The 23,254-nt window shown below is 35.1% G+C and overlaps 4 protein-coding genes across 9 annotated transcripts; 2 read left to right on the top strand and 2 right to left on the bottom strand.

Moving 5' to 3' along the window:
• Positions 1-387: 387 nt before the first annotated feature.
• LOC127260791 (PITH domain-containing protein At3g04780) lies at positions 388-4,414 on the top strand. The gene is made up of 8 exons (XM_051288719.1): positions 388-547; positions 644-730; positions 1,215-1,338; positions 3,253-3,301; positions 3,388-3,445; positions 3,549-3,595; positions 3,688-3,765; positions 3,869-4,414. Exons 1-8 carry the CDS (start codon positions 509-511, stop codon positions 3,915-3,917), a joined length of 531 nt encoding a protein of 176 aa, XP_051144676.1. The 5' UTR covers positions 388-508; the 3' UTR covers positions 3,918-4,414.
• A 376-nt stretch (positions 4,415-4,790) lies between these two features.
• LOC127260789 (probable serine/threonine-protein phosphatase 2A regulatory subunit B'' subunit TON2) lies at positions 4,791-10,404 on the top strand. Of its 6 annotated transcripts, none has more exons than XM_051288717.1 (13): positions 4,791-5,067; positions 5,475-5,719; positions 5,802-5,893; positions 6,042-6,104; positions 6,589-6,687; positions 7,079-7,237; positions 7,585-7,656; positions 7,743-7,875; positions 7,960-8,024; positions 8,352-8,427; positions 9,081-9,182; positions 9,644-9,836; positions 9,970-10,404. In XM_051288717.1, the coding sequence occupies exons 2-13, from the start codon at positions 5,587-5,589 to the stop codon at positions 10,220-10,222; spliced, it is 1,440 nt and encodes a 479-aa protein (XP_051144674.1). In that variant the 5' UTR covers positions 4,791-5,067; positions 5,475-5,586; the 3' UTR covers positions 10,223-10,404. The 6 variants fall into 6 exon arrangements, with proteins under 6 accessions (XP_051144674.1, XP_051144672.1, XP_051144670.1 ...); XM_051288715.1 differs by having other exon boundaries at positions 5,440-5,719; XM_051288713.1 differs by having other exon boundaries at positions 5,435-5,719.
• A 681-nt stretch (positions 10,405-11,085) lies between these two features.
• Positions 11,086-12,174, bottom strand: LOC127260452 (hydroxycinnamoyltransferase). Its single transcript, XM_051288184.1, has one exon. The coding sequence runs from the start codon at positions 12,172-12,174 to the stop codon at positions 11,086-11,088; it is 1,089 nt and encodes a 362-aa protein (XP_051144141.1).
• Positions 12,175-12,273: 99 nt separating this feature from the next.
• Positions 12,274-22,577, bottom strand: LOC127260634 (peptide-N(4)-(N-acetyl-beta-glucosaminyl)asparagine amidase). The gene is made up of 18 exons (XM_051288467.1): positions 22,463-22,577; positions 22,319-22,372; positions 21,664-21,831; positions 20,902-21,000; positions 20,427-20,513; positions 20,239-20,321; positions 19,469-19,582; positions 18,320-18,374; positions 18,165-18,251; positions 17,787-17,842; positions 17,591-17,650; positions 17,372-17,459; positions 16,517-17,272; positions 16,355-16,415; positions 15,957-16,059; positions 15,206-15,340; positions 15,037-15,135; positions 12,274-12,693 (listed from the first exon to the last, which is right to left on the bottom strand). Exons 1-18 carry the CDS (start codon positions 22,538-22,540, stop codon positions 12,411-12,413), a joined length of 2,466 nt encoding a protein of 821 aa, XP_051144424.1. The 5' UTR covers positions 22,541-22,577; the 3' UTR covers positions 12,274-12,410.
• Positions 22,578-23,254: the final 677 nt, after the last annotated feature.

Here is a 23,254-nt window from a genome sequence, read left to right as displayed (position 1 = left end):
TTGCATTTTACTATAAGATAAATAGCTGGGAATTTTTGTAGAATATTTCGTCTTATTTATTATGTTCATTTTTTTATTTTCATTCAACTTACTTTTTTCTGAAAAATAATTATATACAATTCTAAAAATTATGTTCAAATGTCAAATATGAAAATATATTGAGGAATAGATATGTAATGTATAATATACGGGTTAGATGATCATGATATCATTTTTCTTGGTGCTCGGTTTAAAATTAATTATATGAATGATGTTATATTAGTGACAAAATAATGCAAGGATTCCATACTTTAGCTATTTTAAAGGGACTATTCTGCAATTTCCAAATCTAGGGACGTACGGTACAAATTGAGGGTTGAAATTCCCAAAAAAGCCCTAATTAATAGTCTACTACTTATTAAAGTTGGACGGAATCATTAAGATTGGGGATTAGTGAAGAGAGGGTCTCCTTGTCGGTCTCTGCGTTCTCTCGATCCTCAATCTCACCTTCAATTCAAAATCAGCATCCATGTCCGGCGAATCCGCCTCTGCTATCAACAGAAGCCAGGCAATAACGGAACTCCTCCAATCTCGCCGCTTCAGATTTTTGCTTGTATTTGCATTTTTGTTTATGTAATCAAGCATCCTTTTGTTAAATATGCAGGTTGATTTACTGGACTTCGTGGACTGGTCAGGTGTAGAATGTTTGAATCAAAGCAGCAGTCACTCTGTTGCCAACGCTCTCAAACAGGTGGGCTGTTAAAATTCTTTTCTTTGCAAGGAATAGTGTTTTTTATTTTATTTTATTTATATTTGTATATGTAGTTCCTTGTTCATCCTGTTGAATTCCCTCAGGTTGATCTTGTCTTGGAAACTCCTTGTGGCTTTTCCAAGTTAATCGTTTATATTGGGTTTCTTCATTTTCTTTCTATATCCTCCATTGTTACTGTTCATTTAGAATATATACATGTTACTTTGAGATGGCTTTTATATTTATAAAAAGAATTTTTGGTAATGTCTATTAAGCATTTTCATCTATTTGTTTCTAGTTTTTCTTTATTGCTGATCCAAGTCTGGTAAAGGTTTTGCCTCTCCATTGACCAGATTTTTGACCTATTGAATATGATTGGTTGTGGCACTGGGATTGGGTTGAAAAAATTAGTTGTATTGTTTATTGTTAAGTACGGCATTGGTTACACTTGCTCCGGGGATTAATAGTTTAGTTCTTTTTTCAGGGTTATAGGGAGGATGAAGGTCTGAATTTGGAAAGTGATGCTGATGAACAGCTGCTGGTTTATATTCCTTTCATGCAAGTTATTAAGCTCCATTCAGTTCTCATCATAGGACCAGAGGAAGAAGGTAACCTACTCATGCTTCTGTTTTGTTCATATAATTGTTTATGTAAAATGATGCTGTGTATGATTCGACCCTCTCCTGGCTTGCTGTGAATTCTCACTCTTACAAGATTTATGTGCTCAAGTGATTCATGGAGGTTGATTGCTCTTACCATATTAAAACTGCTTTTTCTCAGAACAGCATGAATCAGACTGGAAAGCCATGACTGTAGAATCTGGATTTAGACAGGAGAATGAGTATCTCTAGTTTTTATTTTTAGTGATCACAGTATTTCCATGTTATAGATTACATAAGACATTGAGTTCATTTATATATATCCAGTGCAACCTTGCAATAAATGAATTTTTGATAACAATATTCAGTGACTCCCCAGTTAGATAAACATTTAAAGGCATTATCTAAGTGAAAAAAATATTACATAGGATGAGAAAACCATCAAGTGACTTATGAGACGCTGCATCAATGTGTAATTGCTTAAAATAACTTGTTTAACTTGGGATTTGTTTTTATAATTCTATATCTGGTTGTACTACCATGTCCATGATGCAGTTGAGTTTTGATATATTTGAATTCTGACTTTACCCTATGCATTTATCAAGTGACTTGTGATGAACAACATTTATGCTTAGTCACTTAAATCTAAGGGATTAGCTACGAATTTGGGTTTATCTATTCCATGTGTCTGTACAAGCATGCTCTTGATTGTTGATACACTTTTAAGTATTGATATGCTTGAATTGTGCAACTGCTTTGGCTCTGTTCTCTCTCTCTCTCTCTTATTTCTCAATTTTTTTACCATGTAATCATCACGATTCCTTATAAATATATACTATTTCCTCTCACAAAGCATCACATTCACATCGAATTGCTATTTAATCCAAACCAAAATCAAAGCACAAACCAAACACATCTTTTGATTCCTGATTCTGTAATCAGTGTAGAGAAAACAGAAAATTGATTCATGTCGTGACAAAAGATGTTTGACTTCCCCAAGATATCCAACTTGGCCCAAAATTTTGCAATCTGGACTATGAGAAAATAAGAAGAGAATTGCACTCTTTAAGTTTTTGTTTAAGCTTTTTTGATCTATTACACCTTTTGATGATTTAAACTTGATCTTTAGTTCTGAGCCATTGCTGTTTATCTGCTAAGCACTTGGAGTTCTGCTGTTTGATGACCTTGTAGATAATATTCTTGATGAGATGTAAACAATATATACTAGAAATGACCTTTGATCAATTGCCACAAGTTATTCAAAGTCTGGCAATATTTTTACAAGACTAAATAGGTGTTAGCAGATTAAGGTGTTAAAGTAGAAATTTTGGTTTGTATGTGTAGGCAGGGTCTCTAGTATTTTAAATATCACTGTATCATTCAAAATGCATGCATGTCGGGGGGGTGTATCGAATATAAATATGATTAATACAAGTTAACTCTGTATATACTGATAATATATCAAACTATGTATCCCCCCTTTAATTTAATATTTTAGGCAATGAGGTTATTCTAAAAGTAAATTCCTGGCAACACTCCAATGTGGTAGTTCCTGTTGATAATGTTATTTCGCTTAAATTTTTTGCTTCAATTACTTTAATTAATACCGTATAATAACAAAATGTTACAGTAAATAAAGCTTACTATGATGTGGTGAGCAATATTTGGCTTAATGTTGAATCCAACAAAAGATCCTTAAATGACAAAAACACCCAAAAATCTATGAAATATACATTTTAACAATTCAACTTTTATTTGAATTATAATAATGGCTACTACAGATATGCACAAATGTTATTTCCTTTCGGTTACTGATATCTCGTTATTTTTCTGCTGCAACTATTCAGCATCTATTTTACCGAAGTTAATTCTTATGTCAAATGAACTAAGTTAACAAACCTGATCCTGTCTCTGATCTTGTAGGTCCAAAAACCGTAAAGCTCTTTGCTAATAGGGAGCACATGGGGTTCAGGTAAATCGGGAAGCTCACTTGTTTTCTTAACTATCAATTCTTCCATAATTCCTTATATATTTCTATTTAAAATGCAATGTATACAGTAACTGTAATGATTTCCCTCCAAGTGATGTCGCTGTTTTATCGGAGGATAACCTCAAGGTAACTTCGGTGTTTCTCCCTGTTTCCATTTCTCGTCCTCAACACAAACATGTTATAACTTATAAACGTTGTAAATCATGCTCCATGCACTGAATCTCTGTAGGGAAAACCTGTTGTTGTGAAGTACGTCAAGTTTCAAAACGTTCGCAGGTATTGTTCTTGTGGTTCCCTGAATGAATTTTTTTCCGCCGACTAATTCTATACTACATCTGAAGTGATGATGTTCTACTGTTTTGAATCAGTCTAACGATTTTCATCGAGGACAATCAATCTGGCTCCGAGATTACCAAAGTTCAAAAAATTGTTCTCTATGGATCGACGTAAGATTCTTTCCACCTTAATTCGACTTTATTGCTGTCAATCAATAACAATGCGTTAAGTTTCTAATACCATTCATTGTTCGGTGTTTTTGCAATTTTGCAGGGTGGAAACAACGGACATGAAAGCTCTTAAGAAAATCGAGGATCACTGATCCTGATTATCGATCCCTCCCTGCAGTGATGGAGGAGGAGGATCACCACAATTGGTAACCGTGGTAACATTTCGTTTTTCTTGTTGAGCCTTGAAAAAAAGAAGAGTTTTTTATGAATTGGAAACATCAAAACTTATTGTGGCCATTGCAGCCATCAATCCTTATGTTCCATTTTATCTAGCCAACCTTTTGTGCAATTCAAGCGCCTCCCGCCCAATTGAAGAACTATTAAGTTTTATATTTTAGAAAAGAAAAAAAAGAAAGCGAAACTGTCTTTAATTTTATGTGATATATGTATATTGGGTCGGACTAGTTAGGGTTTTATATTTTAGACTAGTTAGGGTATTATATTTTAGATAGACAACACATAATTTAGCTATCAACACGTAGAGTTAGCCAAAAGTTACGCTATATATGAATGTGTTGTTTTTATATGCTATATGTTACCTTTGATTTCAATAAAAATACAAAAAATATACCAAAAGCTTGAAAATAAAGATTATTTTTCCCAATCTTTTATTCTAAAATTATATAAATTTTATTTTTAACATTAATTTTTAAACTTTATAACAATTAATAAATTAATTAAAATCAAATTGGTAAAATAACTGATTTGTTGGTTTGAATTTCAATTTCAATTTCAATTTCCACAATAGTTTGGTGTATTTGGCAAAAAAAAAATAACATTGCTTCTATTTGGAATAGATACTTTTGTTTTGCTATTTTGTCTTCAAATCAATCAATCTATTTTTATTTTTTTTTTAACAATTGCAATTTTCATATAATTTACAATTTTTTATATTTTATGTATTGTAATATTATCAAATTATATATAAAATAATATCAAAATTTTAAGCTATATTTGTTGATTCACTTATTGTTACATTCTATATAAAAAATATTAATATTAAAAAATTATGTAAAAAAATAAAATAAATAGATATATATGGTGAAATCCCTAATCCAAAAAGCTCACCTCCGTCCACACACATTTCAACCACTTTCACTCTTCCGCTTCGTCGTCTTCTCTCCCTTGCCGACCTCAGCTTCGCCTTCCTCCAACACGTCTTCTGCCATTTTCGTCTTCCTCTTCCCTACCCGTGCTCCCCTTGACGTTGTCGTCTTCCTCGACATTGTGATCCGGAGTCAAGTAAGCGGTCCGTTTTTTTTTTTTTTTTTCTAAATTATAAAATGATTGGGGTATTATAGTATTAAGGTAGAGAAACTACTCTCGAATTGGAACCTGGCTTCAGTCGTATCTCTCTCTTGTATGTATGTCTGTATAATTATTATTAGCTCGCCTCCGGTGGAATATTACTATCAATGCTGATGATGGTTCGCCTATTTTCTATGCTGATTGCCAAACTTGTAAATGAAATGAGTCAAAAATATATTATAATAATAATATGATGACTTTAATATTAAACGTAGTATTTACTTACAAGAAAGAGAGATGCGTTTTTATTTACATATTGACAGATTCAAATAAATATCGGAAGCTAACACTTCAATTTTAGATCAGTAAAATCTTCTCACAGTGAATGGTAGCGACTGCAGAGAAGCCGATCGAGCAACACAAATTCCCCAATTCCAACCCTCAATCCATATAAACATATATATTGTGGGTTTCGCGGCTGAGATCTCGGAAGGGATTTGGAATTGATCGAAAATGTACAGCGGGTCAAGCGACGGCGAGGCGGCGGCGCCCAGGAAGATCCCGGCGGCGTCTGCCATGCTTTGGGTTCGAAATCTTCGCCGCTACATCGGATCTGGCGCCGGCCTAGGATCCGAAGCTCTTATGGGTATTTCTGGACTGCCCTAGGAATTTAGGCGGAACAAACAATTGCGAAGCTGACATTGATGGTTCTTTCTTCCTCCGTGCAGAATTGGAGACCAAGAAGATTTTGTTGGACATTTTCAAGGAGAAGCAGCAGAAGAGCGCCGAAGCTGGTGCCATTCCCAGCTTCTACAAAAGGGTATAATAATAAAATTCGCCTTCATTATTAGGTTTTCAATTATAGTTTGCAGGTAGCTAAGGGTATAATTCACTTATCATTTTAGGTTTTTCAATTATGCGTAGTCGTGTAGCTCTTCTGCAAACTCATGGATTCTATTGCTTTTCAGAAACCTGAAGAAGGTTCCATCAGCCATAGGGTTCAGAGACTCGCCAAATATCGGTTTCTCAAGGTATTTGGGTGTGTTTTCATTTTTATATTTTTTTCAAAATTGTTTTCTAAGGTAATTAGATCTGCTTGTGTCCCATTTTGTGGTAATTTAACACCATTGAATTCCAGTATCCAAATTTTAACATAATATTGATGTGCATTTGTCTTTACTGATAGTGCTTCTTGTAGAAATATATATACATATATATATCTATATATATATATTGGTTTCTCAAGGTAATGGAGACCTTAGTCTCTATTGTTTAACAAACTTGACGTTGATGGTCGGATTTAGCATTAGAGTTTTTGTGGTGTTATTCATGAGTTTTGTTGAGTAACTTTAGTGTTACCTTAGGAGTGAGATGTGGTTCTTATTTTTGTTCAGTTTATTTTGTGGTTGTTTGTCACATTTAAAAAATTTGACAGGAAGTCCGTGGTAATTTTATTGGGTCTTTGTTGTTTTGATTTTAGATTTGTGATTATAGTATTGGGTTTCCTCTTATCAGAAACAATCTGATCTTCTGCTGAATGCTGATGACCTGGATGCCATGTGGGTTTGCCTGAGGGAAAATTGTGTGATCGATGATGCAACTGGTGCTGAAAAGGTATAAAATAATGTTTATGTACATTTTATTAACTTATAATAGAGCAGTGTAACTGTTAACAAATTTCTTTTTTTGATCAGAACTGTTAACATTTTTTGCTTGTACAAATGGAGGACAAGGGGGTACACTGAATTTATGGTTGTAATTCATGAAATTCTCTCTTTTTTTGATCAGAACTGTTAACAGTTTTTGCTAATTAATGCCATTGATTGAATATAAGTTCTAATCATCATTGGCATGTTGGCCGGCATTTGGAAAAATAAATGCAATATCTTGTTTTGATAGTTTGACCTGAATGGGCAGTATTGTTGTATCTTACAATATATAATCTGATTCCTGATAGTTGCTTGAGTGAAGTTTTACTGATATTTATTCATCTTGTATTGTTTAGATGAATTATGAAGACTTCTGCCATATTGCCTCCGTATGTACAGAACAAATAGGCCCCAAATGCCGACGATTTTTTAGTCCATCCAATTTCATGAAGTTTGAGAAAGATGAATCGGGAAGAATTTCTATTCTCCCTTTCTATCTCTATGTGATGCGCACGGTATAGTCTGCTGCACGCTTTATACTTTAGAATATTATGTTTTCTCATTCTCATTAACATATTGATTTGTTAGGACATCTGTTTGTGCCATTCACCTTGTATATTATTCTCGACTGTGGTCTACCTGCAGAATGATCTAAGTTGTGGGAAAATTGAAACAAATAATAAAAACTCTAAATGTCGCCTTGGCTTCCATTAATCTTCAATTTAAAACCCATTGAAAAAGTAGAAACAATTTAGACTTTAAGATGATTTTTGCCCACAAGAAAAATGGATTGACAATAGTGGCCGAATGAAATGAAAGTTTTTATGGAATTGCCTTCATTATTAACTTCATTACACTTCAGGTTTCACTTACTCAAGCGAGAATTGATATGAGTGAGCTTGATGAAGATTCTGATGGCTTCCTTCAACCTCATGTAAGTTAGTACTTTGTCCCGTGGATAACTTTATAAAATGGATTATGATCTGATGATGTTCATAATTTGCTATTTTCATGAAATAGGAAATGGAGGCATATATAAGGGGTCTAATTCCAAATTTGGCTCAGTTGAGGGACATGCCTGCTGCTTTTGTGCAAATGTACTGTCGCATAGCTGCACACAAGTTCTTTTTCTTTTGTGATCCACATAAACGAGGTTGGCTCTAAGTCTTTTTGTAGTTTTGCTGATGCCAATTTATTTAAAGATGGGACATGTAAACAACTTGAGGTTAAATGACAGGTAAAGCTTGCATAAAGAAGGTGTTGCTTAGCAATTGTCTTCAGGAGCTAATGGAACTACATCAGGTAATACATGATGTAATTTACCTGAAAATGATTCCAGTTCAGGATAAATGAAACAGCTTCTTGTTTTAGGCATGTGTTCGATTTGTACTGCTGGTATTCAAAACTTTCATTTTGGTTCCACAATTCCATGATGTCAAACTGTGTTTCATGACTATTATCAATAAAAAATTTGATTGAAATTGAATTTTCACCGTACTAGAGAAACTTCAGGCTTCAATTCTTTTCTCTTCTATTAATCAATCTTTTGAACTTCTGCAGGCATTTTTTTGCTTTTGTGTTACTCTTGATGCCTTAATTTGTTTTATTCGTGTTCTTATGTGCACACAGGAAAGTGAGGAAGAAGCTACTGATACCGAACAGGCTGAGAATTGGTTCTCTTTGACGTCTGCTCAGCGCATCTGTGGTAAGCAATCTGAGATTATTGCTATATATATAATATGTATGTTTCATTTCTTTCTTTAGAATTTACTGGAGAATACTTACTAGTACGATACTTTATTTATTATCTTTTTTTTTTTTTTTTTTTTTTCTTTTTTCATTGTTAATTTAAAAAAGCTTCCTGCCTCCAGTCTTGAACTGACAACAATTTCCAGCGAATGAGCAGTGGTCTATTTTAAGTGTTTTGACCCTTATTACTGATGGGAATAGTTTCATATTTCTTCCTTAATTTTGTTTTGTTTGCATCTTCATCATCGAGATTTTACAATATGTTTATTCAAAATTCATTTTAAATAAATATTTAAAATTTGGCTATTGATGTAATAGTTCAGATCTTGCTGAACAGCATCTTTCCGCTATTGTGTTGTCCACGCAGTCTTAAGAAATTTGATTCTATGATTGATGCAATTATATATTTATTTCAACATCTATTTTACCTTATTTCTTATATTTCATCCATAAGCGTAATGATCCTCATATTTCTGGCAAATGTATGCAATTTTTGGAATGCGTACCTTTTGTAATTCATGCATTCGGAATTCTCTTGTGCTTCTGGAATTGTAGAAGCCATTTTTTATGCGTAAAATGTCTGTTTTTTGTACACTTCCGTTTCTTCAGACATGTTCTTAGCTCTCGATAAAGATATGAATGGAACATTGAGCAAACAGGAGCTTCGAGATTATGCAGATGGGACATTGACCGATATCTTCATTGAGAGAGGTTAGATCTGAGATCCCTCCCTTGGCTATCTTCTCAATTTTTTTCCTGGAATACTTACTCGTTCATCCTTGAGTCATTGTAGCAACCCGTACTTATTGATCTCACCATAGCCATTTCATATGCATTGAAAAATTTTTGCACTTGACCATCATTCTACATATAGTGATCTTTACTATTGATTCGAGAACTAAATTGGAAAGAGTTTTGGGAAAAACAAATATTGGATTTGGGGGTATACAATGCACGTAATCATTTTTCGTGACCAAGTTACTTTGAAGGTAGCTATGAGATTAGCACTGAATGATTGTCGTCTAACTATTCTGACATGCTATAAGATGAGTGACTTTCCATGTTCAAATTTGTTCTGCATCAATCGATACCTCCGCCACTTACATTTATTTAGGCACAGTAGCTTTCAATTGTAATGTCCCTTAATAACACACTTTGTCGTACTTGCACAGTGTTTGATGAGCATGTTCGGCGTGGGAAAACTGGTGGTGGGAACACAAGGGAGATGGATTTCGAGAGTTTTCTGGACTTTGTTCTAGCCTTAGAAAACAAAGACACCCCGGAAGGATTGACCTACTTGTTTAGGTGTCTTGATCTTCAGGGAAGGGGATTTCTCACGACTGCTGATGTCCACACACTCTTCAGGTTTGGATGTGAAGCTATTTGTCATGTAGTATGTATGTTTATATAAATGATCAAAGAACACTGCAGAAACTCGACCCAGTGTACTGAAACTCACAATCTAATCTGGTCAATGATAAATCGTGTCGTGTAACAGGGACGTACACCAGAAATGGATCGAGGGCGGGAACTATGAGCTGTGTATCGAGGATGTACGCGATGAAATATGGGATATGGTGAAACCTGCGGATCCACTGACAATAACACTCGCGGACTTGCTTGCGTGCAAGCAAGGTGGAACCGTTGCGAGCATGCTTGTAGATGTGCGAGGTTTCTGGGCTCACGACAACCGAGAGAATCTTCTTCAGGAAGAAGAAGAGCCCCCCGAAGAGGAACAACAACAAGTTTAGAGGAGGAGAAGGCTTCTTAATTCTTATGTTGTAGTAGTAATCTGAATTTTCATCATCAAGATGATATGATATCATGGATGGATCTTAGATAACTTGTAAAGAATCAATGCACGAATGGCTGACTTGAACAATGTGACCAAATTTGTGTTACTTATGTTTGTTTGGAACTAGTATTTGTTCAATTGTTTGGATTTGGATTTGGATTTGGATTGGATGTAGTTTGGGAGTGATTGCCCAACAGTAAAGTATCAAATAATAATAATAATAGAATCAAATTAAATTGCAACCACATGCTTTCTAAAAAAACAAAGGAAAAATTATTAGCATTTAAAAATAGCACCAAACATTTAATATATACATGCATTATCATATCATATATTTCAAAATGTGAATAAAACATGCTTGCTCGATATAATTTTTTTTTTTTCCCATTCATTTTTATTATTAAATAAATACTCCATAATCTCAAACACCAAATTTTATTTAAAATAGATATAAAAATAAAAAAAAAAAAAAAAAAAAAACCAATCATACGCTTTATCATCTCAATTAAAATATCATACCGCTGGATCAGCTACAGAAGAATTCTCCAATTCCATCTTCTACGCTTTGGTTCTACATTTCCTTCCAAATTTCTCAATCACAAAATATAATTCATAATATTATTTAAATAAATAAATAAAAAAGAAAACCTTGTATCACAAACTTGGTAATAAATCATTTTCACCATTCCAAGTAAATATAACTTCTACGACTCATCACCAACTCTTCCAATTTTTATTTATTATTTTTTTCCTCTTTCCTTCTTTTTTTTTATTTTTATTTTTATTCTTCTAAAAATAAATAGAGTCACCTAAGTCTCATCAATTCTTGATCCCACCACTCATCACCATCTTTGGCTCCAACTCCATAATCACCGGATCCTTAGACAGTTCTCCGATCATCTCCTCCGGCAGCGCCACCGTCACCGTCCGCCCTCTGCCGCCCTCCGGCAACGGCATCACGACGATCGTCCCCTCCCCCTCCACATTCCCGACACGGCAGCTCACATGAGCCGCCGTGTCCATCCCGTTCTTATTAAACACGGCCGTGTACATCATCATCCCCTTCCCGCCCTTCACATCCACCGCCGTATTTTCCGCGCTAATGCACGTCAGCCGAGGGGCGTAGATCCTAAACGGCCGCCCCTCGCGCACCTCCTTGCCGTGGCTGTCTTCCAGCCACTGCATGGCCGACCAGACGTCATCGCCCTTCTTCACCCCCTCGACGTGCCGGCGGATTTCATCCGACACCGCGCCTATCCCGCCGTTCAGCAGACAATCATCGGTAATATTCAAGTTCGAGAAATGGAGAGCGTTTCCGAAGTACGCACAGGGGACACCGCTGCCGCCCCAACTCCTCATGTCGAGGCAGATTGAGAGCGTGCGCGGCGACGGCAACGTCGAGGTTAGGCGCTCCTGCAACCGCGCAACGCGCGACCAGAAAAGAGCTGCCAAGACCTCGAATGGCGACTCGACGCTTGGGTAGTGGACTTGCACCTCCGATAGGCACCGGTCGATTGCCTGACCGGAGAACCTCATCGTGAGGGAGGACATTTTCGACGGCGTGGTCGAAACAGGGGATAGGTGGAAGGCAGGGGTGGTAGGGGTGGGGGTGGAGGTTGGGGGTGGGGGGAGATGGTAGATTGGGGGGTGAGACAGGGGAAGGCCGCCATGGATATCAGACCATGACTTGATGAAGAGTGCAGCAGATGTTATGTCTGCGTGCATATGAGAGCAGCTCAATCCTAGGGCTAATCCACCACAGAGGAAGTTATTGATCTGCATCAAATATGGATTCAAATCCTCCAGATTAATATGTTTATGATCATTACGTTGGATGTATGTATGATTCAGTTCATACAGAAATCCAACAGTTATCGATTTGTTCTTCATCATGAGGTTTAGAATCATAGCTACTGATCTAACAGGATGAACAACCGATAGGTATTGTGATTTGTAAACGACGATCGATCGTAGAGATTAGATGTTTTTTTGTTACCTGGATACGGAACGGCGACCAGAAGGTAGGTTCCGGCGGCATGTCCTCCCACGCGGTGAGATCCTTTTCCTCCGCGGCGTCGGCGGATCTCAGCCAGTCATCGAGCGTCGCGTCGACGGCGGCGTGGAGAATCCTCACTCCGGCGTCGTTAAACTTGATAAACCACCCGCCGTCGGAGCCTCGGGAAAGCCGCCCCGTCACGACGGGGAACTGGTCGAGCAGCTTCGACAGCGACTCGCGGAGGCTGTCCATGTAGGGCAAAGCGCCGGCGACGAAGGGATTGGACTTGTAGTAGAAGACGAGATGAAGAGAGTGGAGAGCTGCGGCTTGATCGAGGACGGAGAGATGGTGAATCCTCCCTGGCTCGATCGGCTTGCTGGAGACGACGCTGAGTATGGAGTGCACCTTCACTCTGCTCGCCGGCGCCATATCTGTCAAGTCAAGTGTGTAAGTTACGTTGGGCGGAAGCAGTTAGCGTGCAGATATAGAAGAGAGGGATGGAGGTGGGGATGGTTGGGGAGGTATGGGTTGGGGTTGGGGTTGGGGGGACGCATTGATATTTGATAGGGTGAATAATGAAAGGGAAGACTACATCATTAATGGCGGTGGGGCGGCACAATATAGCGGCGCTATGTAGCTGGCTAGCGCTGCCCAACTTTAACGTACGCCTATCTGGTCTACCTGCTGAAAATGCAGCACAGCACGCTCTTCTTCTTCATCTCATTTAATTTATTTATTTCAATATTATATTATTATTATAAAATTTAAGAATGTTCTAGATGTGACCGTACTTTATTACGTTACGAAGTTGTTAGTTATTGGTTGGATACAGTTGACGTCAGTGTGTTGCTTGATGTTTAAACAATTTTCTTACATATTTTTTTCCAAAAAAAATAAAATATATATATATATTATAATTACATATTTATTTGCTATAATAGATTATTTTATATTATTAAATAATTATTTCAATTATTCTTTAGCCTAAATAAACATAACTAAACAAGCATTATGCAAGCTTGTATGATGTAAATAGAGTTTTGTATTTAGTTAAACATAGAAATATTTTATGTAATTAATTGTTTATCATTCATAGTAAAACTCTTTATTAATCATCTTTAAATTTAAAAAGAAATATATATATTACTATAAGATTGTAATAAATGCTGAATTGTCCGTTTTGAATTTATAAAGAATATATATGTATAATACGGTTGCAATTTTGCATGTCAAATACAACATATCTGTAATTGGAATATTCCATGATTCATATAATTGCGTAGTTTTTTGCCTACTATTTACATCACTGTTTAGATGGTTATTAAAATTAGAGCCAGGTTGATTACTTTTAAACTAGTTAAATTATCCTTCTAACTCGATCCTTTTATTATCGTGTCGGGTTCATGTTGACCCGTTTATTATCGTGTCGGGTTCGGGTTGACTCGTGTTGACCCGTATACATAGTTAAGTCAAATTTTTTTATTCAAATTAAATAATTTTTTGTTGTGTTGTCGTGCTACGTTAATTTTTATTGGTTTGAATGTAAATTAGGTTGAATTATTTAAAATTGAACTTAGAAATATATTATAATCGGATTGTCGTATCGGTTCGAGTTGAAGGTCTCAACTCTAACCTGACCCGTTCATTATCATATTGGGTTCGTGTCAACCCATATACATAATCGGGTTAAAATATTTGAACCCGACCCGTTTATTATCATTTCGGATTCGTGTCAACCCGTATACATAATCGGGTTAAAATATTTGACCAAAACCTAATTATTTCGTATCGTTTTGCCAGCTCTAATTAAAATATAAATGTTTAATTATGTTTTAGATTATTTAAAAAATTTTGATTTATTTAAAGGATTTTTCAGATTTTTTACTATTAAATTTCTATGTTATCATAGAAAAAAATTATATATATTTTTTTTCATCAAATATCACATTAAATTATTATTTAAATCAAAATTTAAACTTAAAACCATCCTTAGTACAATTCATAGTGTTTTTATTAAAGATGTCAATCCGGCCTTGATAATACAAATAAAAATAAGTTTATTGATTCAATATATTTGGCAATTAGGGATTGATTGGTAGTATGTTTTAACAAAATAAAAAATAAAAAATCTCATGTATTCGTGTTTTTTTTTTCACTGTCAAACTAAATACAGTATTAATTTGTCCTATGATTAAAGGCATGAAATAATACCAGCATTTCTTATAACAACCCCTCTCCAACCTACTACAATGAATTTAAGATAGCTACAATAAATCCACCCAATCTATGTATTTTCAATCTTGATCAGCAAAGTTAAAATATACATTTTTTCTTCAATAATAATAATAATAATAATAAACATCATAGTCTCTGTCATCAAACTACTTATTTTCCTTTCCTTTCAAAATATCACATAAAGTACTTATTTTTCCATTTAAAATCTCACTTCTTGAAAACAAAAATAAACCCAACATGCAAACAAAGATATCTACATTTACAAGGTTGAGATATGAGCATGATTTTTATTTATTTATTTATGTCTATCCTATTATTGAATATAATAAACAAGCAATGTTGATGAGGAATATTTTCTTATTTCTGGGAATGTAATGTAAAACACAACTTGCAGTAGTCATAATTCCATTAGGGTTTACATCACAACACATCAGGAAGATAAATGAGAGCATATGTGAAGCATAAAAATACATGTAAACTTTCTGATGCAAAATTAGTAGCATGCTTTAAGTGACTGAAAATGCAGAATAAAAACTTACTTGGTGACAGGAACAGTGGCAGCTTTGGCATAGAGATCAATGCTGCCAATTTGAAACCTTGTTGTTGATTTTGAATCTTGAACTGCAAGAAACCTAAATCTGGAGTCGTTGTAAGAGAATCAGTTGAATGCTTGTGGGATGCAAGTTAGCAAATCAGATTTAGGATTACCTGAAGGCATTAGCCAAGAATGACTGCGATTTGATTTCAAATGTTTTTCGCTGGAAACGTTGGTGGAACTTCTGGGAGGCTTGGTTATCCAGAATCCGCCAGCTGGACCCTCCATCTTCACTCCCTTCAAGGATCCTACGAAAATAGTGGATTGTCATAATGTATGGCTTACCATGGAAACATGATCTACCGACAAATATATATAAGCACGCGGTATGTACACACAGATGAGGGCAATTGAACTGTTGCAACCAATTCATGTACTGTTGCAATTTGCACTGCATTGATAGTAACAAGCTTGGGTGGAGTTTTAAGGACACAATGCATTGGCCATGAAAATGTTAGATGTTAAAAGTGAATCGTTTTCATGATCAGCATATCATCAAACCATAAAGCAAGTCATGGGAGTGCACTGAATAAGATTATACTTTTAGAAGATGAGATATTTCATTTATGCATGTTGCTTCTCCAAGGGTTTTGATTTTCACTCCTAAAGTGAAATGCAGGAGTGATGATTTTGAAGCAACCGGCAGACTATCAGTTTTATTATCACAATATGTTTTTATCTCATAGTTTTATCACATATAAAATTAATAAATAAATAATGGGATGCTCAAATCATAAATCTGAAACCTGAATCAATAGTCCGCTACACAAGGGAAGGATAGTTCTAAAGAAGTACCGTGCACACCCTTCAACATTCACAATGCATACTTGTTTAAAGTTGAGAAACACCATACAACTACCATACCAGTCCATTGGATCTCTCTCTGGAGCATCATTGGCTGACATTAGTTCATAAGCAGCTAGCTCATGCATCCGGTTATCAAACACCTTATATATGATCCAACAACCTATAAAAAAATCAGATTTCTTTCGTAATTCAATGTATGTAAAGAGGAATGGTAATGTAATTCAACACATAGCAATTTGCCTTTTAGAAAGTAGATTGTGGAGAGATTTTAAAAACTTGTAGTCAACTAGTCACATCAAATTTGACATCAATCATGTCTAGAGAAGGAGACGCGTTGAAGGAAACATTCAAGTAGTAGGGAGTTTGAGAAATTGTTACCACTATTCTGTGATCGTTCAGAACAAAATACAAGACTATATTTGTCAAATGAAATCCAAAAGAAACAATTCAAATACCTGTTGCACCATTTGGTTCTTCCCACTTTGACATGCGAGTTCCATCAAATGCCGAAGTGGCCTGATTTATTCAGATGATACAGTGAGCTTGTGACCCCAAACAACGGCATCAGTGCAGTGTTTTAACTCTATTAAGAGCATGTAAGCTATAAAGCTACTTACAATCCCAAAAGGAAGCTCCTCGCCACTTGCAAGTACAAAACCAGAACAGATTCTATTTAACTTCAGAAGGGGCCAAGATAAAGAGCCTTTGGTCAACTTCCCACAAATATTGACATTATGAATCAAGTCATCCAGTGCATGAAAGGCAACAGGCAGTGACAAGGAGGTCAGGACAGGATCCGAGGCAATGCATATAGATTGAGTCCCGTCAGCATGTGATTCATACTTCAATGACAAGGCATCCAACAATTTACCAAAAGATGGTAGCATTTCACTAAACACTGGATTAGTAGATACGTCAGTTACTATAGTTCTCCTGGTTTTGAATGGCATGCTTTTCAGAGTAACTAAAATTCTTCTAAAAATTCCAAGAACTTCTGTTGCCTTTGATTTCTCAGATGCTTGATTTACTAATTGAGAAATGATAGGAGAAAATGCATCATATAATTTTGTCACATGCTCATCAACACATTTCCGAACTGGACAAGATGATGCACTCACAGAACAATGCTCATCAGAACCAAATTCGGATCTTGATATACGCCATTCCTTATCCCCACTTTGTCTTCCTGGAAGTGAAACAGAATTATCATCTTTGGAGTACAAGTTCCTTTCAAGTTCTTCTACTTCACTCTTGTCACGTTCCTCAAGCTTTACTAACACATCAGATGTGAAGTTTTTACGAAGATCTCTTGTAATATCAGATAAGATTCTTGCTAAAACAGGCTCAGTAGTTAGGGCTCTTCGAGATAACACCTACAATACCATATCCAGATAAAAAGTTTAAAGATAGCCTTTCTACACTCATAAAAAAAAAAAGGGAATACTTGAAGCAGAAGTTGAAAATATAGATACCTCATGCCACTTTCTTGTGTATCGCTTTGTAGCATCAGAAACACCATTGTAAGCTATTGCAATTACATAGTTTAATTTCTTGTTCCACCTTCAGAAGAAACTGAGAACATAAGTATGATTATCATATATAAATGATTAGGAGAAAACAAAAGATTTTCACATTTCAATATCAATATGATTAAACTAAATAAATAAATACTTTTCAGATCAAGATATTACCCTTTCTCATATAGTAGTGGAGTATCATATATGCTTTCACAAGGATCAAGATGCATCCATCTACATATTTTTTGGCCAATCAGTTAATCTTTATCCATCATGCAATAAAAGAATAAATGATAAGTGAAATCTGATCAAAAAAAAAAAAAAAAAAAATGATAAGTGAAAGCATTAGGATGAGAAAAAAATACTTTACCTTCCCAAGAATGGTGAAAAACACTCTGTCCAAACATGATCTGTGAAATCCAGCATCTATGAACACAAAAAATAAAAAGATTTAATCACGGAAACCAAAGAAATCATTCTAACATATAAGCTAATTAGAAACATCAATCAAGTCAACCCGTGACTAATTTATTTTTATCTTCCAAGAAGGTGGATTGGAGTCTTGTTTATATTATCTAAAGAAGTTTGCTCATTTTGCCTTAGTAATCAATCCAATTCACCATAGTTATATTCATAACTGGAAAACAATTATCTTAGTAGAATTGTGTGGCCAAAACTAAGAGAAGAAAATTATATGTAAATGTATAAACCAGAGTGGTGGAAAGGTTTCCTCATACAAGGATCTTACCAAACGAGTTTCATAGCCAAAGGCTCGACAATAGAGTGTGAAGCAATTAGCCCACTCCCCACAGCGCCCCTTTCTAGTTTCCAGGAGCTGAAAAGAGAACTCCATTAACAAAATAAAAGATCTTAAACTTTCTTAACCTTCATGAGGTACTACACCTTAAGTGGATCAGTGTATCTCGGAAAGCGGGTTACATTTGAGCATGATTTGCAGCTGCAGGATATAAAGGGTAACATTATTCATTTCCTTGTGAAGAAAAAAAAAAGGGATTCTAAAACTTAATAGTGAAACGAGCTTCATCACAAAGGATAATTCGCATATGCAAAGTATACCTAAGGAAAACAACAGAAAACAAAAGAGCAATTCTCAACAGCTAACCATTTCAGAATAGTGATTTTATTTGATAATTTTTTTCTAGTTTGGCTCGAGCTCTATACAGTAAAAGTGCAGCTGGGATACTGTTCTTTCTTTCTTTTTTTTTTTTTTTAAGGACAGAAAGATATTATATTAATTATGCGACAGTGTGCTTACAGCCGGAGGTGCATGGGGACTGGATAATTAGATATAGAAGCAGAATTTGAGCCTAAAATCTGGTCTAGAGTTACAACCAAACTGAGATTATCCTGTTACCTCTTGATCCACGTTTTGTAAAAACACCAGCAAGTCCATTCAAACAACCAGAGACTTAAATGGAATGGAATATAGCAAAGGGGCAACAGAAGAAGTATAGACAAAGATTGTTGATGTTGGAATTCATTTTCCAAGGGAGGGCAGTGCCGTGAATCTAAGCAAGCACATTTTGGATCGCACTGAATTAGAGATTGGCTGAAAATGTAAATATTTTCGGATATAATGAGGAATACTTATAGGAAAAGGAGAGTCAGATATATTTTAACATTAAATCATATCAAAAGAGAGAGACAAACAGACAGACAGAAAAAGAAGAAGAAAAAGAAAATAAGAAGTGAATGAAAAATGACAACCTTTTGATCTAAGCACCGTAGCATAAGAATGGCCAACACTAGGGCGCTGTTTACTTCAAGTTTTTTTTTTTACTATACAATACTCACAATTTATACACTATTTCTCGCACAACACATCACATGCAACTGCTATTTAAACACAAAACATAAACATAAAGCTAAAAATAAACAAAACTTAGGATTTTGTGGTATTAGAATATCTCAGTAGGGTGCTATGGCACAAGCTATAAACAACTACAAGAACACATATGTTATTATCCAGTGTCATTATCAGATTATTGATGGTGAATAGAAGCAATTGCAAAAGTTAACGGTGTGAGATACCCGAAAAGTTCAATGCGAGATGCCCCATAAAGTGACTCTGAACTATTTGGAACTCCCATGCCCTGCATACTTGTGTCATTAGTACAACTGTCACATGGAGGTGCATCTACCCACCTACAGCCATCAACATTGAATATCATAGTTATTATTGGAAGCATGAGAATGACGTAAAATACAAATCACAATAATAAAAGGGAAATAGAACATGTAAGATCATATTCAATCACCTTATACTATATTACTATTATTTACATTTTCCAATATACTGGATAACTTCAATCTCCTGGTATAAAACCAGCACAAGTAATAAGCTCATAAATTGCAGTGAGGGTATGCACACAGGACCCCAGCCCAATGAATCTCCAATAAGGTATTTGCTAAACCAAATCCAATACTGAAGTAGTACACAGACATGCTTTTTCTGTAATGTGTCTTCTTAAATGTGTACTTCATTGCATGTCCCACTTTCCTCACTACTAAATCAATTTAAGTTTTACCTAATACATAAAATGTAATTACACATCAATGATTTGAAACACAAAAGAATTTCATAAAAAAATATCTTCAACTATCCACGTCATCTTAATTAATTAGCAACCATTTTCAAGCAGCAATGCAATATTCCAGAGATTGAGCATCATCCTCAGACACGTTAGCAGTTAAATGGTTTGAAATGCAAAAGCTCAATTTACTTTTCACTAAAATAAATAGTCCCACAGCAATATTCTAATACTAATTGGTCATGATGTAAAATAAAACTGTATTTAGACCTGAATGACTGCTTAAACCAGAAGAGCAACTGCAACAGGAATGCGTGATCAACTTCATCTTTTGATGGCTTGAAAGTTCCTTCCTAACAAGTCAGACAACCATGATCAATGGTTCCAGGTCAGTTACAACCTCAAGGAAGATTTTATTTTATTCAAGAGAACCCAAGGTAAATACTTGGAGCACTTACCCTAGCCAGTGCAACCATTGCTTTTTCCTGGAGTTTGTCAACTGGAACTGTTTTACAAGCTGCATCTTGCCGACGTGGGTCTTCATACTGTGCCAAAAGTCAGATCAATAGAATTTTATTTGTTTCAATTTAACATGGGCTATAAGAACTTCAATTAGCTTATGAGAGTAAAATTCAATTTTCCTAGCACTTATCAAGATGGACTAAACCAACACACATAACACGTTGAAAAGAAATCATGCAGCAGATTGAATCCAACAACACAAGAACCAGATCAAGTCCACATATGGCAATTAGCCTCAGCGGTGGGCGGCAGCAGCTAAGCATGGGTCTGGCTGCCTGCCAGTTCCTGTGGCTCCTGTAGTGTTGGATTCATAACATGAATTTTCTCTGACACTCATCCTCCAATCCAGCAACCAAAAACAAAAGGCAATAATTTTAAGTTCTTATGTTTAAAATGACATTTAGGAATTACCAATAGAACTTGATCTACATAAGGTCGGATCCTCTGCTCAGCTTGCTCTCTATTTTCATTTGATACAAACTGTTGCATCATTAGTGCTTCCTCTTCCGCCTAAAAAGACATCACAGTAACACCAAAATAAACAAAATGGCATAACAACCTGATATATTCAAATTGTACTGAAACATGAAGAAGTCTCCCCAACAAGATGGATATATCTAATCAATCAAATGTGGAATGCTATATGTACAAACTTAATTTTCATTGTAGTTTCCAGTTTAATGAAATCGTAAGTTGTATATCTTTCTTATAACAGTTAATCAGACTTTGTGGTGACTTTCGCCTTCATGACATATGGATTGATCTAAGATTAATTTATTGAAATTAATGGTAGTATAATAGAGACTCATGGTTTAAAACTCTGATTGGCATTCATTGATTCTACGAAAGTATATGAATTCTACCTAAAACAATAACAGTGACAACATGCAGGAAAATACATGCAAAAGAATCTAGTATTTTTCTAGAATTGGACAATAGGTTATTATGTAGTTTCAGAAGTTATCTTCCGGTTACAAGATAAAAGATTATCCTTAACTCTTTAAAGCTTTTCTCACATACATCAGTTCCTATTCAAAGCCCTGTATAGACTAGTTTCAACTAAATTTCCAGTGATACTAATTAGGAGAAATATGAGATATCAAGTGACATATTAGCAAACAGAAGAACAGGTAGAAGAATCAATTTAATTATCATTCAACAAATAAAACTTGCCTGTAGCATTCGAGCCAATTCTTCATCAGATGAAAAGAAATCCACAGCAGGTTTTTCCTCTTCTCCTTCATTTCCATCCTCATCAATTGACACCAACCGTAGCTTCTCAGAAATAGATTCAAGATCCAAATCACTTGATACTATACGATCATCATCACCTCCCAATATCTAAAATCACAAGGTAAAAAATACAACATAAACATCCAGCAAAAATGGTGGAGACAGAAATGTATGTCATATAACTGTGTGCTCATGAACTATTAACTCTCAGAAAAAAAAACTATTAACTCCACCCTTAAATCATGTGCCAAACTCTAATTCTCCATAACTACATAATATTATACAGAGACACTAAAGCTTTTATGAATCCATGAGTTAGGAAAATCCAATGTCGATTAATTTTCTGCATCAACGAGTAGTTTAATGGAAATATAAACCTACTACTCACTATCGGATATCCCACTTGAAATGACCAAAATCTGGCACACTACAAAATTTGGAGAAAAACTTACGAAACCGCTCGATGATGCGTCACGATGAGCACATAAACCTACCGAATAATCAATTCAGTTGAGATAGAGATAGAGAAAATAGCTTTTCAAGGCCCGCCCGAACGAGAAACCCAAACACACGTGCAAAAGAGAAAGGGAGTAACCTTTTGCTGCTCCGGAGGGACGGATGTCAGAGAGAAGAGCTGGAATTTGAGCACCTACAACGCAATCAAAGAGGAGGGTCGGTTGAGAAAGACGCGCGACATTTAGATGAAGAAAAAGAGAGGGAAAGCGAAGTGGTAGAGAACTTCGAAGCCATCGTCGGTGTCGTAGTCGAGATCGAAGGCGGAACCGCCGTGGTGGACGAGGAATTTCCGAGCCACCATTGCCGGCGAAGGATTTACGCAGCCGGACGCGCTCGCTCTACCCTCTGGAGTTGCGGAGATGCGGAGAGAGCATGTATACGTGTAACCCACCGTGAGACGCAAGTCAACTGTCAATATAACCATATACTCCCTCGCTCGGCTAAACTCATCCCATTAGGATTTTTTTAAGGAAAAATAGATTAAAAAAAAAAAAAAAAAAAAAAAAATCTTTTTATGATAAGCAATTATAGAAAAAATATATATTTTTTCTTTATAAAAATTAAAATGAAAATAAATTTGAATTAAAAATAAAAATAAATTTAATTGATGAATTGAATTTTAAATATTTAAATTAAAATAAGTTATATAATGATATAAATATATTAATTTTATATAAAATTAAAAATAAGGATGTAATAACTGTGCACATAAATGTTTAATAAAAATATACTTAATGTTACTGATTGTTTAATTGCCTGAATTTTTGTTGATGCCTACAGAATGTCTGTACGAATCAATACTCATTTAAATTTATTCCTTTTTTATTATTATTGTCATTCAAATTTATTTTTAAGAGTAAAAAAATACCATTTTTTTTAAAAGAAAAATACAAATTTTTATTCTTATATATTTTTTTAAAAAATTCGTATCCGATCAAATGAGCACACAATTGGGCGACGAGGAGAATATATTATCAGAAGTGTAGGTATTTACAATATTATTGTTAATTTGAAT

Source organism: Andrographis paniculata, unplaced genomic scaffold (genome assembly GCF_009805555.1).
Source record: "Andrographis paniculata isolate CXL003 unplaced genomic scaffold, ASM980555v1 Contig62END, whole genome shotgun sequence".
Classification (NCBI taxonomy): Eukaryota; Viridiplantae; Streptophyta; class Magnoliopsida; order Lamiales; family Acanthaceae; genus Andrographis; species Andrographis paniculata.
This window is presented reverse-complemented; position numbering and strand designations above follow the sequence as displayed.